Source organism: Diadema setosum, chromosome 16 (genome assembly GCF_964275005.1).
Source record: "Diadema setosum chromosome 16, eeDiaSeto1, whole genome shotgun sequence".
Taxonomy (NCBI): Eukaryota; Metazoa; Echinodermata; class Echinoidea; order Diadematoida; family Diadematidae; genus Diadema; species Diadema setosum.
In genome coordinates this window covers 23,309,997-23,323,769 of record NC_092700.1, presented here as the reverse complement: position 1 = coordinate 23,323,769, position 13,773 = coordinate 23,309,997, and the positions used below count along the sequence as shown (strand labels likewise).

Genomic DNA, 13,773 nt, shown 5'->3' with positions numbered 1-13,773 from the left:
TTTTCCGAGAAAAAAAAATGCATGCTCTACCAGACTAGATCTACTAATGTCTTTTATCATTTTTGTTCAAAAATGCCTTCATTGTTGTTTACTTACTTGTTTCTTTGGGTTTTTTTTTTTCATTACTTTTAATGACATCAGGTTCTGCTCAGGCACGGAGGAGGAGTGGAAGTGAGTATAGTCGTTTTATAATGTTTCAGATTACTTAGATTGACATGTCGTTGGAATGAGTTTGATTTGATGATGCAGTGTCTCCTTTTTGTTGAGCTTCGAAGAAGGCTCTTTAGTCGTAGCTCTATTCATTTATTTTAAGTCTGAAACATTTGTCAATGCCACATTCAGGAAAGCAATTCTTATAAGCAAAATTTTTTAAAAAAAGTCGCACTTCAGATTTTACAAAAGGGCTCCAAATATGGTTAAATGAGTCTAACTAGTTAACGTTTAGTTTTGCGTATTTCCGAAAAGAGGAATTCCTCTTAAATGATTTTGATGATTGTGCCTATAAAGGAAATGACATTTCGCAGTTGTTTTTGCTTACCCTTTTTGCAAAAAAGTGTAATTACGAGGCCTCCATCCATTTCAAGCTTAATCGCTTATGATGGTGGTCTCCTGCATTCAATTATCTCTGTTGTTTACTGAAAAATACTGTATATTTTATTTCATATTTCTGTGTATCTACATTGCTCAATGCAATCACATATGTGAATCTATTTATGTATATTGTTATCGATTTATTTCACTGCACTTGTTATTCTTTGTCTTTGTACTTTTTGAAGTTTGCATTCAAATTGCATCTGATTGAATGCAGAAATAAAAGCAAACAAACAAACAAACAAACAAACGTATGGTTTATATAAGGCCCCTTTTCATTCATCAAAAGCCTTTACCCACTGTAATGTTTCGGCTCTAATAACTTTTGAAAGGATGATGCTTCTGAACTTACAGTTAGAATTAGAGACCGCTCTCCAGCCTTCATGATTTAAACAAACATGGCCCGTATGTATGTTATTCGAACTTGTCAACTTTTGAACTCGAACGTTCGTCTTTCTTGTGCCCTGTACTCTGCTCGATTGTGTTACTATTCATTGACATTGCCGTCATTACTTGTGTTACGTAATGTGTGTGCATGTGTATGTGTGTAATGTAGTTTATCATGAAATGTTACATCTGTCTCAACCCTATGTGAGAACCTTTCACAAGAAACTTACCTGTGTAATATGTAGATCGCGTCGTCATGAAACTTGCTGTACATCTAGTATGCATTCGCCCTTACCTTATAATTCCTTGATTTGTTTCCAATTCACTGCAAACTAGCTACCTTTTCAATCAAATTCTCGATGATGATAAATTTCAATGGACAATTTACACGTTTGTCAATTACTCGAGTCATTATTGATCTTCATGACTCGATTTTCATGCTTTTGATGTATTTGGCATTAATCAAGAGGAAGGTTGGTCTGCCAGTAGTTTGGAAAATCCCTGTAATTATAACTTTAATGATACTTTCGATAGAAAGTTCAATCAATGTGGAGACAAACGTGCATTTCTGTCTAAATGTTCTGTACAAGTTTTCAATTTATGCCTTTTCTGAAACATGGTTTAATTCCAATATACCGTCTGTGTATAATATGAAGGGCTGCTCCTTTGTGGATAAACCACGTGAACATCGGAGAGGTGGGGGAGCTTGTTTGTTGATGAGAGATCCTCTTTTCAAGTGAGAGATGACTTGTCGTTTTTAAACGAATCTGTAGATACAATGTTCGTTGAGTTCGAAATGGAAAACAATAATATCATACTAGGTGTATAAGAGTTTACAAGGCGCCCAACTCGAATGCACAAGCTTTCAATGGAATGTTGGAGAATTCTACATTAACTATTGCGAGAGATAAGTTGTGTTACGTTGCAGGTGATTTTAACTTTGATATTTCGAAGCACTCCATTAATTCATGTACAAATGATTCTCTTAGCAGTTTGTATATACATAACCTGTTCCCCTTAATAACAAAGCCTACCCGAGTGACATCCTCATCATTTTCATGTATTGATTACATATTTACAAATGTCTTGGACAAGTCCATTACTCCTGGTATCATATTTTCAGATATATCTGATCACCTGCCTATTTTTCAAGTCACAACTTTTGATTTGCCTGATATAAAACTGGACAAGAACTGTCGATACTTTGAATGTCAAAGCTTTGCAAATAATCTGAATTACTCAGATCTTATCCAAGACCTTTGTTCTGCTAGCTGGTCAAGACAGTGTTGATTCTTGTGATGATGTAAATGATTATGTCATATAACGCTTTTCTCGAAACTTGTGGTTAAAATTTGTAACAATTATACGTTGAAATCAGTCCCAAAAGTGAAATGTAAGAAAACAATTGCAAGAAACCCTTGTTTAACGAAAGATATTCTGAAATTTATGAACAGGAAACAGAGATTATCTCGTTTATATATCAACGCGCCTTCTAGTAAAAATTAGGTGATATATCAGCAGTATAGAAATACGTTAGATAGCATAATGCGTGATTCAAGGCGAACATATTTTACAAACTTAATCATTAGAAATGAAACCAACCTTTGTAAAACTTGGAAGATTGTTAATGAAATTTTGGGGAGATGTGTTCAAGCTCCCAAATGCTGTTGATGTGCTCGTAAAAAAAAAAGACATTGAAGATGACAAAGAAATTGAGAACACGGAAAGTTTGAAATGTTCAGCTTCCTTGGGACATGATAGATTAAGTTATAGATTCATTAAGAGAATTATTCACTTCAAGGCTCAACCATTGTGCCATGTTTTCAACCTTTCACTTTACTTCTACACAAATTAGAACACTACGGCATTCGAGGGGTACTCCTTCGCTGGTTTGAAAGCTATCTCAGTGGGCGAAGTCAATATACTAGTTTTAAGGGCACCAACTCAGACATTCTACCCGTAACGTGTAGGGTACCACAAGGGAGCATATATACCGTATGCGGACGACGTAAACCTATTTGCTTCTCATTCTTACAAAACAATATTGAACAAAATGACGAATGATGAACTGCGAAAGGTTTGTGATAGGTTTAAAAGTAACAGACCACAAATGAATGCAAGTAAAACAAAATATATGATATTTTAGTCCTCCGGAATGAAGCTGCCACACAATGATATGATGATATACGCAGTTGGTAATGTTATTTCCAGAGTTGATTCAATTAATTTTCTTGGGGTTATTGTAGATGAGAGATAACCCTGGATAAATCACATCAATTACATTCATGGCAAGATCAGTGTACCTCATTACTACCTCCTGGGATGATTTATAAGCTTTGCGTGATATTTTTACCAAGGAAAACGATATTTATGTGACACAACGCCCTTGTCTTGCCTTTCCTAGTACTGTAACTGTTTACTGTAACTTGGTATGGTCTGGAGCTACACTGAGCATGACATTAATCGTCTTATTTTTCTTCAGAAAAAAGCTATTCAACCGTGTACAAACTCTCATTATTTCGCTCATACTCCTCTTTTCAAGGACGTAGGCTCTTAATCCCTCAAAGACAGGATCTTTTATAGAACGAGAATTTTTTTGCAACTGATTGACAAATTGCCCTACATCGACGTAAATAAGCACTGAATTGATCAGTGTTTTAGTAGTAGCCATGATAAAAAATCATGGGCGTATATACTCGAGCCGGATTCGAACCCACGACCTCCTGATCACCGGACAGGCGTCATCTCCACTAGACCACCGAGCTTTCGGCCGACAGCAAGTGTTGGTTCTTAAATCCTTATAGCATGCAGCGGGTACTGCTTTGTTATTCAAATTTATGAAGTTCTTCCATCGAGATGTTTTCATTGCAACTGATTGACAAATTGCCCTACATCGACGTAAATAAGCACTGAATTGATCAGTGTTTTAGTAGTAGCCATGATAAAAAAATCATGGGCGTACATACTCGAGCAGGATTCGAACCCACGACCTCCTGATCACCGGACAGGCGTCATCTCCACTAGACCACCGAGCTTTCGCCCGACAGCAAGTGTTGGTTCTTAAATCCTTATAGCATGCAGCCATGATTTTTTATCATGGCTAATACTAAAACACTGATCAATTCAGTGCTTATTTACGTTGATGTAGGGCAATTTGTCAATCAGTTGCAATGAAAACATCTCGATGGAAGAACTTCATAAATTTGAATAACAAAGCAGTACCCGCTGCATGCTGTAAGGATTTAAGAACCAACACTTGCTGTCGGGCGAAAGCTCGGTGGTCTAGTGGAGATGACGCCTGTCCGGTGATCAGGAGGTCGTGGGTTCGAATCCTGCTCGAGTATGTACGCCCATGATTTTTTATCATGGCTACTACTAAAACACTGATCAATTCAGTGCTTATTTACGTCGATGTAGGGCAATTTGTCAATCAGTTGCAATGAAAACATCTCGATGGAAGAACTTCATAAATTTGGAGATTTTTTTTATGTTTAAATATGTACATTTGATATTGCTGTGTATTTCTCATGATTATTTCAAAACGCATTCTACGAGTCTAAATCTTAATACCCGTCATAATTTTTTTTTTTTTTTTTTGTCATTATGCCGATTTAGGATGAAATGTAGGAACTCAATGCAAAGTAAAGGGGAAAAATATGGATTTCATTGCAATCTAACCTAAGTACGTTATGAGTTTAAATCTTTTTAAGTTGAAATTGAAACAATTTCTTTTTGAATTTTATGATTAATTATGTTTTTTCAAGATATTGGAGCATTATACATTCAAGACGTTCTGTTTGTGCTGTACTTGTGTATAATCTGTTTGTTTTACGTGTATCTTTGTCTTTAATTCATTATCTAGTGTTATTATGTAACATTTTTGTATTTTTACGCCAATCTGTTTTTAAAGTACTTCTGTATAGGGAATCACAATCTTCAAGCCACTGGCTTTTTCGTGGTTTCCTGGGCATTTGACTATTGTACAGTTTTTTGGCTGTATTGCTTTTATGAAATCAATAAACTGAATTTAATTTAATTTAATTTGATGAATACAACGAGCTATTAAAGAGGCATGCCAGACAATTTTCATAATTTCACATCATGTTGTACGTTATACCGACATCTCCATGTGTAGATTTGTGGATTATATTGTGGTTCTTGATTAGAGAACCCAAAACTCGGAAAAATCTTAAACTAATTACACTGAACAATGTTGAAGACATAAGAGCCTCACATAAGAACATTTCAGAAATCTAGCAATTGTTCAGACGACGAGGTTGAGCTTGTAGTTAGGGACCGTGTAGACGCACTTTTAGTTAGCTAACCTCGAGGTTAGTTCGATGTTAAGAGCAACGTTTTGTTTTGTTTTCTTACTCATTTTCAGTTATGTAACTTTTGTATTGTACAATTCATTGTGTAACGTGTATTTTTAATTCACGGACTGGCTGAAAAACAGCCTCCGGCTGAGCCCGGTACCGTGACAAAATAAAATGAAATGAGATATCTTATGGTAAGCGCTCTAACCACGAGTCGCGGGGGTCCCCACTCGAAGTTAAGCACCGTGTGGACACAAAAATTAACGCACTCAAAGGGGCCGGAGTTTAACCTCGACGTTTACTTACCTCGAGGTTAAGCTTCGTCGTGTGGACGCACGTCGAAGTTAGGAGACAGAGCTTAACCTCGAGGTTTCCTAACAGCGGGGTTAGGGCTTGTCGTCTGAACGTAACTAATACCGCTTGATTGACAAGTTCACATGTGTCGAATCTTTGCATGTCATCTTCTTTTGTTCTGTTTCCTTAAGCCCCAACTCATAATGCATTCGTATGATGAGGCTGCCATGTCATCATCCTATTTTCATTGCAATTTGTTATTAATTTTGAAAACATTCTTATTCCACATTTCAATCATTATAAATTTTTAAACTGTTTATCAATTAGAATAATTTACATTTGTTGAAAATCCTCCGGAAGTCTTCTGTAAGTGTGCAAATTTTCAGCTTAATCTGATAATTCATTTATTGTGGTTGCGGTAGAGCCTCCCTTCCTGCTTGACAAGAAAAGGCAGACCCATTGGCTCTTCACATTTACAGTCTGTATGAATATAATATGTATAAACATAATATTACACATAGATGGTGTACTAGTGGATGTGACAAAGGTCTATACCTTCCATGCGTTTACACGTGCTTGGTGGGTGTCTCCATCTGTCTTGTATGCTTTACTTCTCAAACCCAGACCAACATGACCAAGGTCACTGTGGTGTTGGTCATGATCTGACCTACCACTCGTCGTCGTTGATCAAGCAATGCCCAGTGAAGGAGTACAACGGCTTGCAGGTGCAGCTCCTTCCGAAGGAGATCCCCGGTGTTAGCATCACAGCCGGGGCTCAAAAGATATCCTCCAACCACATCTGCCGCTTTCCTGGTAATAGCTACAAAGTGGAGCGTTACTGTGATGCATGAAAGCAAAATGATACTGATGGATAATCGATACAATGACAGTGGTAGCGACTAAAAGGATTTAATCAATGTCAATTGTAATAGTAAAACGAACGAGAGTAGTGACTAGAATCACAAGGCAGTATTCCTTTGGTAGCTGCTGATCCCATAGTTCAAGGAACAGCCTTGTTGACATCGTAGAAAATTGCATTGGATACATACTGTGGATCGATGTCACTTCATAGATATATGAAAAAAAAAATCCCTCTCGTCACATTTTCATCGATGACGGTTTCAAAATAGTTCCTCAAATCAAAAGGGAAACAATGCCCCCATCTCCATATCATGCACACCCCCCCCCCCTCTCTCTCTCTCCCTTACACACGGGCAAAGACAAAGCCATGCCCCCTACAAGTACGAGCCTGAGCGAGCTATATTTTCATTGGATAAAGCTTTTTATAAAATTATGATGATATTGATAGTAATGATAGTGATAAAAGATAGTCGTGACTAACATAATAATGAGAATGGCAATGAATAGTCAAATCGTTTGGTTTAGTAAGGTCTTGGGCTGACTGACACGAGAAAAAAAAAAACAGTTATTTCGATCATCTTCTCCCCTTCATTTACTATTTTTTTTCTACACATGGAGACTGCCTGGTGAATCCTTGCAAACATGGACTGTGCGAAGAGACCATTAGGGGCTCCATCTGTCACTGTCCCCCGGAGTTCACCGGACACCGCTGCGAAGTTCGTGAGTTGACTTTCTATAAAAGTAGCAGGGTCAAAAGATGACTCTTAATCACCATTACAACAATACATGCTCCCTCTGTTCAGGTTACTTAACGTCAGGGCGGATAAAAGCACCAAAATTTTGGGGAGATGATCCCTCAAGACCTATACTCCTTGATATTAGGGTAAGAGACCTCTGATTTTCTTTTTTATGGTATAAGATAATGTTGATTTTTGCTGGTATGAAAATGTAGGAAATTTCGCGAGGAGATAATTCGTGAAAGAATAATGCGTGCAATTAATCTTCACAATGCATTGAAATACTAACACTGTACCATGGTCCTGTTGCTCAGAAGAAAAAGATATGACTGTAAATACGGGATTATAATGCTTAAAGAATAATTATGTCAATGCACTGATAGTAATCACTATTTCCCATGGAGGGTAGTGTTACTATAATTGTATGCAGTAAACGCTTTGCTAGCATGGTGATATCCGTTTGTTGTTCATCGTGTATGACTTCAGTGAACCTATGTAGACATCGTTCTCAACTGTCATGACCCTATTATGGTTAGTGTTTCCTACTGAACAGCAGCCCCGTTGGCAGAGATGACCGTGAGGCCCGCTACAGAAGAGGTTGAAGACTATCCTACCACGTCGAGCTTGACGGAAGAAAACACACCCTTCGATTTTAAACAGTCATCCTCAGCACCTTTCTCTTCTCCTTTTCCCTCTCCTCATCCTTTCCCCGTCCCCTCCTCCCCCTCCTCCTCCCCCTCCTCCTCCCCCTCCTCCCCCTCCTCCTCCCCCTCCTCCTCCCCCTCCTCCTCCCCCTCCTCCTCCCCCTCCTCCTCCCCCTCCTCCTCCCCCTCCTCCTGCCCCTCCTCCTCCCCCTCCTCTTCCCCCTCCTCCTCCTCTTCTCTTTCTCCCACCGCCTCTCCCTTCGCCCCCTCCTCTGCTTCTCCACCCTTTCTCCCCCCCTCTTACCCCTCTTCCTCCCCTCCCTCCACCCCCAACCAAGATCCAACATCACCCTCAGCTGCAATGGATACCAGCCATGGTAAAGTATCTAATAAATTTGGTGGTCCAAGCGGGCAACTAGAGAAAATGACAATGTCGAGCCATGTACAGTAAATCATAAGCTCCCCTAAACAAAAACAAAAAAAGAATGATTTCATTTATGCTGTGTATGCCATTCCTTAATGTACATCAACTTTTATTTAATTTCATTAACATTATACAAAAATAACAGTATAAATGTTTTCAACAATTATCACCATTTTCATCCATTATCCAATGCATCTGTAACATTATGATTACACAACTTATATCTTAACTTGCATACACAATAGGACTTTTTTGCAATAATAGCTATAATGATATTCAATCAATCAAAATGCAATTTGCAAGGTGTGAAACTGCAACTTATTACCTACACCGTACCTTAAACCTCATCCAATTTGCTGAAGTGGTATCAAATAAATGAGGGATATTTGTAGAGCATAACAATTATTAGGAATCCCTTCCCTTCCAGTTTGTCCATTGCATGTGTTCACGTCTACAAAATGGTTACAGCTCGTTATTCCGAAGGTTCGTTATTCCGGAAGCTCTTCAGTCCTTTCATTTTCGGATGAACAAATCTTCGGAATAACGAACCTTTGGAATAACGCCACAAATGTTCGGATTAACGAATCTCTAGGTATAGGGAGTTTGTGTGTTTCGGATTAACGAACCTTCGGAATAACGAACCCTCGGAATATCGAACCTTCGGAATAACGAACAGCACCCTACAAAAAATACGCAGTCGTTCATTCTGTTCTCGCACAATACTGCCCTCTATACTTTGGCAAAAGGAAGCAAGTGACATTATCATGGATATTGACTTTTTATTTATTTGGCATATTTGAGGCATGTTCTATTTAGCTGAAAATCCAAAAGTTACAATTTTGGCCCATTTCTGAGATATTCGGTTGGCAAAAAGAAGCAAGTCACACAAAATTGCATGAAAAAAAGATTGGCAAAAGGAAGCAAGTTAAAACCTCATGATATGATTGTCACTTGTTTCCCTTTGCCAAATCTTTATATTCACACACAATCTAAAATGCCTTGGCAAAAGGGAGCAAGCAAGATCCTCATGATATGATTGTCACTTGCTTCCTTTTGCCATTTTTCATGTTTGTTAGAAATCTATGATACTTTGGCAAAAGGAAGCAAGTATAACATTCTCATGATATGATTGTCACTTGTTTCCTTTTGCCAATTTTTTAAGTTTGTTGCAAATCTATAATACTTTGGCAAAACGAAGCAAGTAACATAGTCATGATATGATTGTCACATGCTTCCTTTTGCCAGATTTTTCATGTTTGGTACAAATCTATAATAATTTGGCAAGAGGAAGCAAGTTACGTAATAATGAGTTTCTATGGGAATATCAAAATTGTGAAATTGTCATAAATGCATCACCATATGATTTGCACGAATACCGACATTTTTCTCATCACAAATTTCCGTGTTGAAAGGCCCCCCCCCAAAAAAAAAAAAAAAAAAACATATTTTCTTCATTTGTAGCATTTGTACTCGATGTCACTTGCTTCCTTTTCCCAATAGTATATCTTTTGAAAGAGTGACTGCTTGTTTCTTTTCATTTTCAATCAACGATATTAATAGTTTATCAAAAAGGAAGCTTTTTTGTTTAGTTTGCAAGAATCGGTAAGGTGTGAAAATGCATGATTAAGGCAAGATATAAGATTATTTCTAGTATATTTTGGAAGGCTGCATTAATTTCCTTCTCATTTTTGGCTCTCTCCGTATATTCTTTTTTTTCTGTTTCCTTTTTCTTGTTCATTCTTTCTTTCATTAAGATAATCATTAAGTATCATAATTATTTACATACAGTATTCACCTTATTTACACAATGATGTAACATCATGCACATGAATTCATTTCTTAGTTGTCCTGTCAGTTGTGTCAGTTGTGAGCATTTTTTTCATTCAAATGGATACACATCGATACACATTTCACACACTTCACCAAAATGAATGGGATATTCTGGAAGATGTAGGGAAGAAGTTATAGTTCATACCCTGAAATAGCATTCTAATTTTTTTGGTCATTATGAAGGTAATGATTGCGAAAATTCATTTGTATCTTCTTCTTCTTTTTTTTTTTGGGGGGGGGGGGGACATACTGTATACGTATTATATTTCTGTGTATAATTATGTCGATCGGCACAGACTTCCTTGATCTCACCCATTTGTTCCTTTATCCCTTCCCAGAGTGTTTTGCTTGGTACAGAGTCTATAGGTTGCCGTTAACAGTCTTTACGGTAATCAGATGCGTTCCTTTTATTTTTTTTCTTGCAGAGATACCCGTGTTTGCAAAGGCACTAGGTATGGAAAGCAAAACCATACCGGATGCTAACATCACGGCGTCTAGCAAGTGGGACAATAATTTTGGACCTGAGAAAGGAAGACTAAACGGCAATACTGCGTGGGTAACAAGTGCAACACGCTATGGTCAATGGATCCAGGTTAGATGTTGAGAAATACTGATATTGGTCAATTGACCAAAACACACGAACAACAAACAAAAGAATAAATAAATAAAGATTCCCTCAAAAAGGCAAGTAAACAAAACAAAGTAAAGAAAATCATATGATTGGAATAGATAGAATAAAACAAAGCAAAACAATAGAAGGAATAAATTGCTTGTGTCTCAGCTATGTTTTCTCGTTAGTGTTTGTTTTCTTTATGTATAACTCTATCCTCTGTACAATTTTATCGAAATCAGTACCCAAGAGTTATGAAAATGGTAAGTTTTGTTCGCAAGGGCATTTTTTTTCTAAGGAACAGAATATTTAACTGACGTAATCTAGATTGCGATGATAATTAGATTGACCGGTTTGGGTATGACATGATCATAATGCTAACATAAAATGGGACGATCGACACAGTAGTTAGTGGCAAAGCTTCCCCAATCCTAAACAATAAAAAGTAAAAAACCACACGTTAAGTTTCGACATTGCGAAAACTTCACTGAGATTCCACGCTGACCTAAGAGTAAGTAAAAGAAAAGTTACAGTTTCATGTTGACCGGATAAATCATATAAGAGAATTAAAGCAGAAACAAGTTATCATAAAACTAGTGGTATTTGTTTTGAGTACGCCCCGGCCCTTGTGACCTGACGTTACATTTCGTTTTATGTCTCCGTCACTCTAAACACAGGTTGATCTCGAGCATCCGACCTGTATAGTTGGACTCGCAACGCAAGGTCGACGGAACAATCCACAGTGGGTGACAGAGTACAAGGTTGGATGCGGATTGCAGGCAGAGGGCATTGTTATGGTGACAGAAAATTCATCCAGTGGCGTCTCAGAGAAGGTGAAATATCTTTTTTTTTTTTTTTTTTTTTTTAGGTGGGGGGGGGGGGAGGGGGGAGGGGATGACAATTTGGGGGCTTTTTAATTCTAGCTCGCCTGAGCCAAAGGCTAAAGGGAGCTCTTGCGGTCATTCATCGTCCGACGTTCGTCGTGCGTCATGTGTCGTGCGTCGTGTGTCGTCCGTCGTGTGTAAGTTTTTTTAAACTTTCATGTTCTCCTTGAATGCCCAATGACGGATTTTCACCAAGCTCAGCAGGTTGCATCCCTTATGCCCCTGTGACACTTTGCCGGATATGGCAAACGCATTAAAGACGAATGTCGGATTTTGGTATCCGTTGATATCAGTTAAAATGCGTTTCATGTCCTTTTTATCCTTTGGATGGACATTTATCTTCATATTATCATATTATCTTTGAGCGCGTTCCACTGTACACAGTTGTCAAAGGTGCGTTTTGTCCGGCCGCTAGACCGTGTATGCACGCTCTACTAACACGGAAAATTTACACTTTGTCTACCGGATTGACGAATTCAACAACGGATGAGCAAAATCTCGCCCGTTTCTATTACGGTGGGCCTATGCGGCAAAGTGTGACGGGGGCTTTGGGGGAATAGGATCTCAATTTGTTCAAATGGGTACCTTAACCCTCCCTTCCCCCCCCCCCCCAGGATATCAAACGCAATGCACAACAGCAACGGCAACGCCGAGGAAGTATTGAATTGATATATGTTGTGATTGTTTTTAGCTTCATAAAAGTTGCTACATATGTGACGACGCTTTGTTTTTCTTGCAGGTCTTTTCTGGCAATGAGGATACACACACGGTGGTGTACAACGGCCTTCCTGAGCCGCACGTTTGTCGCTTCGTAAGGGTGTATCCAGTGTCGTGGGAGTATCACCCGAGCATGCGCATGGAGCTTTACACTGCAACAGGCTGAATGCAAAGACAGATAAACATTGGTTTTTGCATTTTTTTTTTCATTTCATTCTGATATTTTGCTCTGTCGTAGGAGAGCCTCTATCTGTAAAATGACGATGCACAGTAAAATGGGCGAATCCATAAGCAACTGAGATTCAAACTGAGATCAGTATAAGTCAACACGTCAAAGCATTCCCTTGACGTCGACGTACAGATAAGAGACACATTTCATCCATATATATATCTAAGAAATACTAAAGGCGAAACTTGTTATAGTATGACCAAGGAGGTACAATCGACTAGTCCCTCCCAGAAAGGGTAAAAGATTCGATTAGAGCTACTATTATCAATGTACAAAGTAAATAGGTAAGTGAATAGTGTATGTATAATTATTAGAACGTGGCCTGATATATTGCAGTAAAAACAAAAAACAAAATAAAATAAAACAAAACAAAACTCCCGAACTTTTGAAGGCATTGCTCACTATAAGCTCGCCCCAATTATTTGAGGCGTTTGAATGATAACCGTTCCCATCAATCTTATATTCACACCTCTCTAAATGGAGGTATTCTGCGGATAGATTTGGAGTCGTAGTCAATGATTTGCGAAAAGTCGTCGTTAAAAGATCTTCGTTTTCATTGTCATTACTTCAGTCATTAGCTCCGGCAGGATGGTCACATTTGCGAAGGGAGACAGAACATCGATTGATCATAAAGCATATCAGACTATAACTTTAGCCCCGACCCACCCATAGTGTGTATGGGAGTATGGGAGTATAGACCGATTCAAGCAACTGTTCATGGAAGTGCGCCCTCTTAAGGCGACGCCATAACTGGGGTCCAACCAGGCCGGGTCGGCAAGCGCCCTGCGTGCGTGGCAAGGGTGCCAGCGGCAACCAGTGCTTTTATCACCCGGCGCCAGCGCAGCCGGCCAGCTACTGTATCTCTGGAAGCGGTCGACGTGTCTGGCTCTGTTACAACCGCATTTTTTTCGCTCGCTTATTGTAAAATCTGCGGTCCAACAGTGATAAGTGAAATTCCTGAAAATTAAACAACCTATACCGGGTATGAGCGTATTGGTAGGTGACATACGGCTGTAGCCAAAACTTGAATTTCAAGGTAAATATCGGTACAATCCGTGAGTGTTTGTAGACTCTTCTTGGCGATGACATGGGTAGGGCCTACTCGCGTGTATTATAAAAACCCCTTATACCGGGTGTCCAAAAAAAGCGGAACGGTGGATTTTCAGTACCTTGCGTTCTAAAAATGATATATATTTTGACATTATTAGAAAGAGCATCTTCCGCAGAAGACATTGATACCTAAATTATT

At 38.7% G+C, this 13,773-nt stretch overlaps 1 protein-coding gene across 1 annotated transcript; it reads left to right on the top strand.

Moving 5' to 3' along the window:
* Positions 1–989: 989 nt before the first annotated feature.
* Positions 990–12,461, top strand: LOC140239722 (lactadherin-like). The gene is made up of 6 exons (XM_072319545.1): positions 990–996; positions 6,213–6,401; positions 7,068–7,169; positions 10,510–10,676; positions 11,372–11,527; positions 12,318–12,461. The coding sequence occupies exons 1-6, from the start codon at positions 990–992 to the stop codon at positions 12,459–12,461; spliced, it is 765 nt and encodes a 254-aa protein (XP_072175646.1).
* Positions 12,462–13,773: the final 1,312 nt, after the last annotated feature.

Excerpts from the sequence above, each read along its gene's own strand:
- LOC140239722 (XM_072319545.1), top strand. Across the intron at positions 6,402-7,067 it reads CCACATCTGCCGCTTTCCTG|ACTGCCTGGTGAATCCTTGC; the intron begins GTAATAGCTACA and ends CTACACATGGAG. Across the intron at positions 11,528-12,317 it reads CCAGTGGCGTCTCAGAGAAG|GTCTTTTCTGGCAATGAGGA; the intron begins GTGAAATATCTT and ends TTTTTCTTGCAG.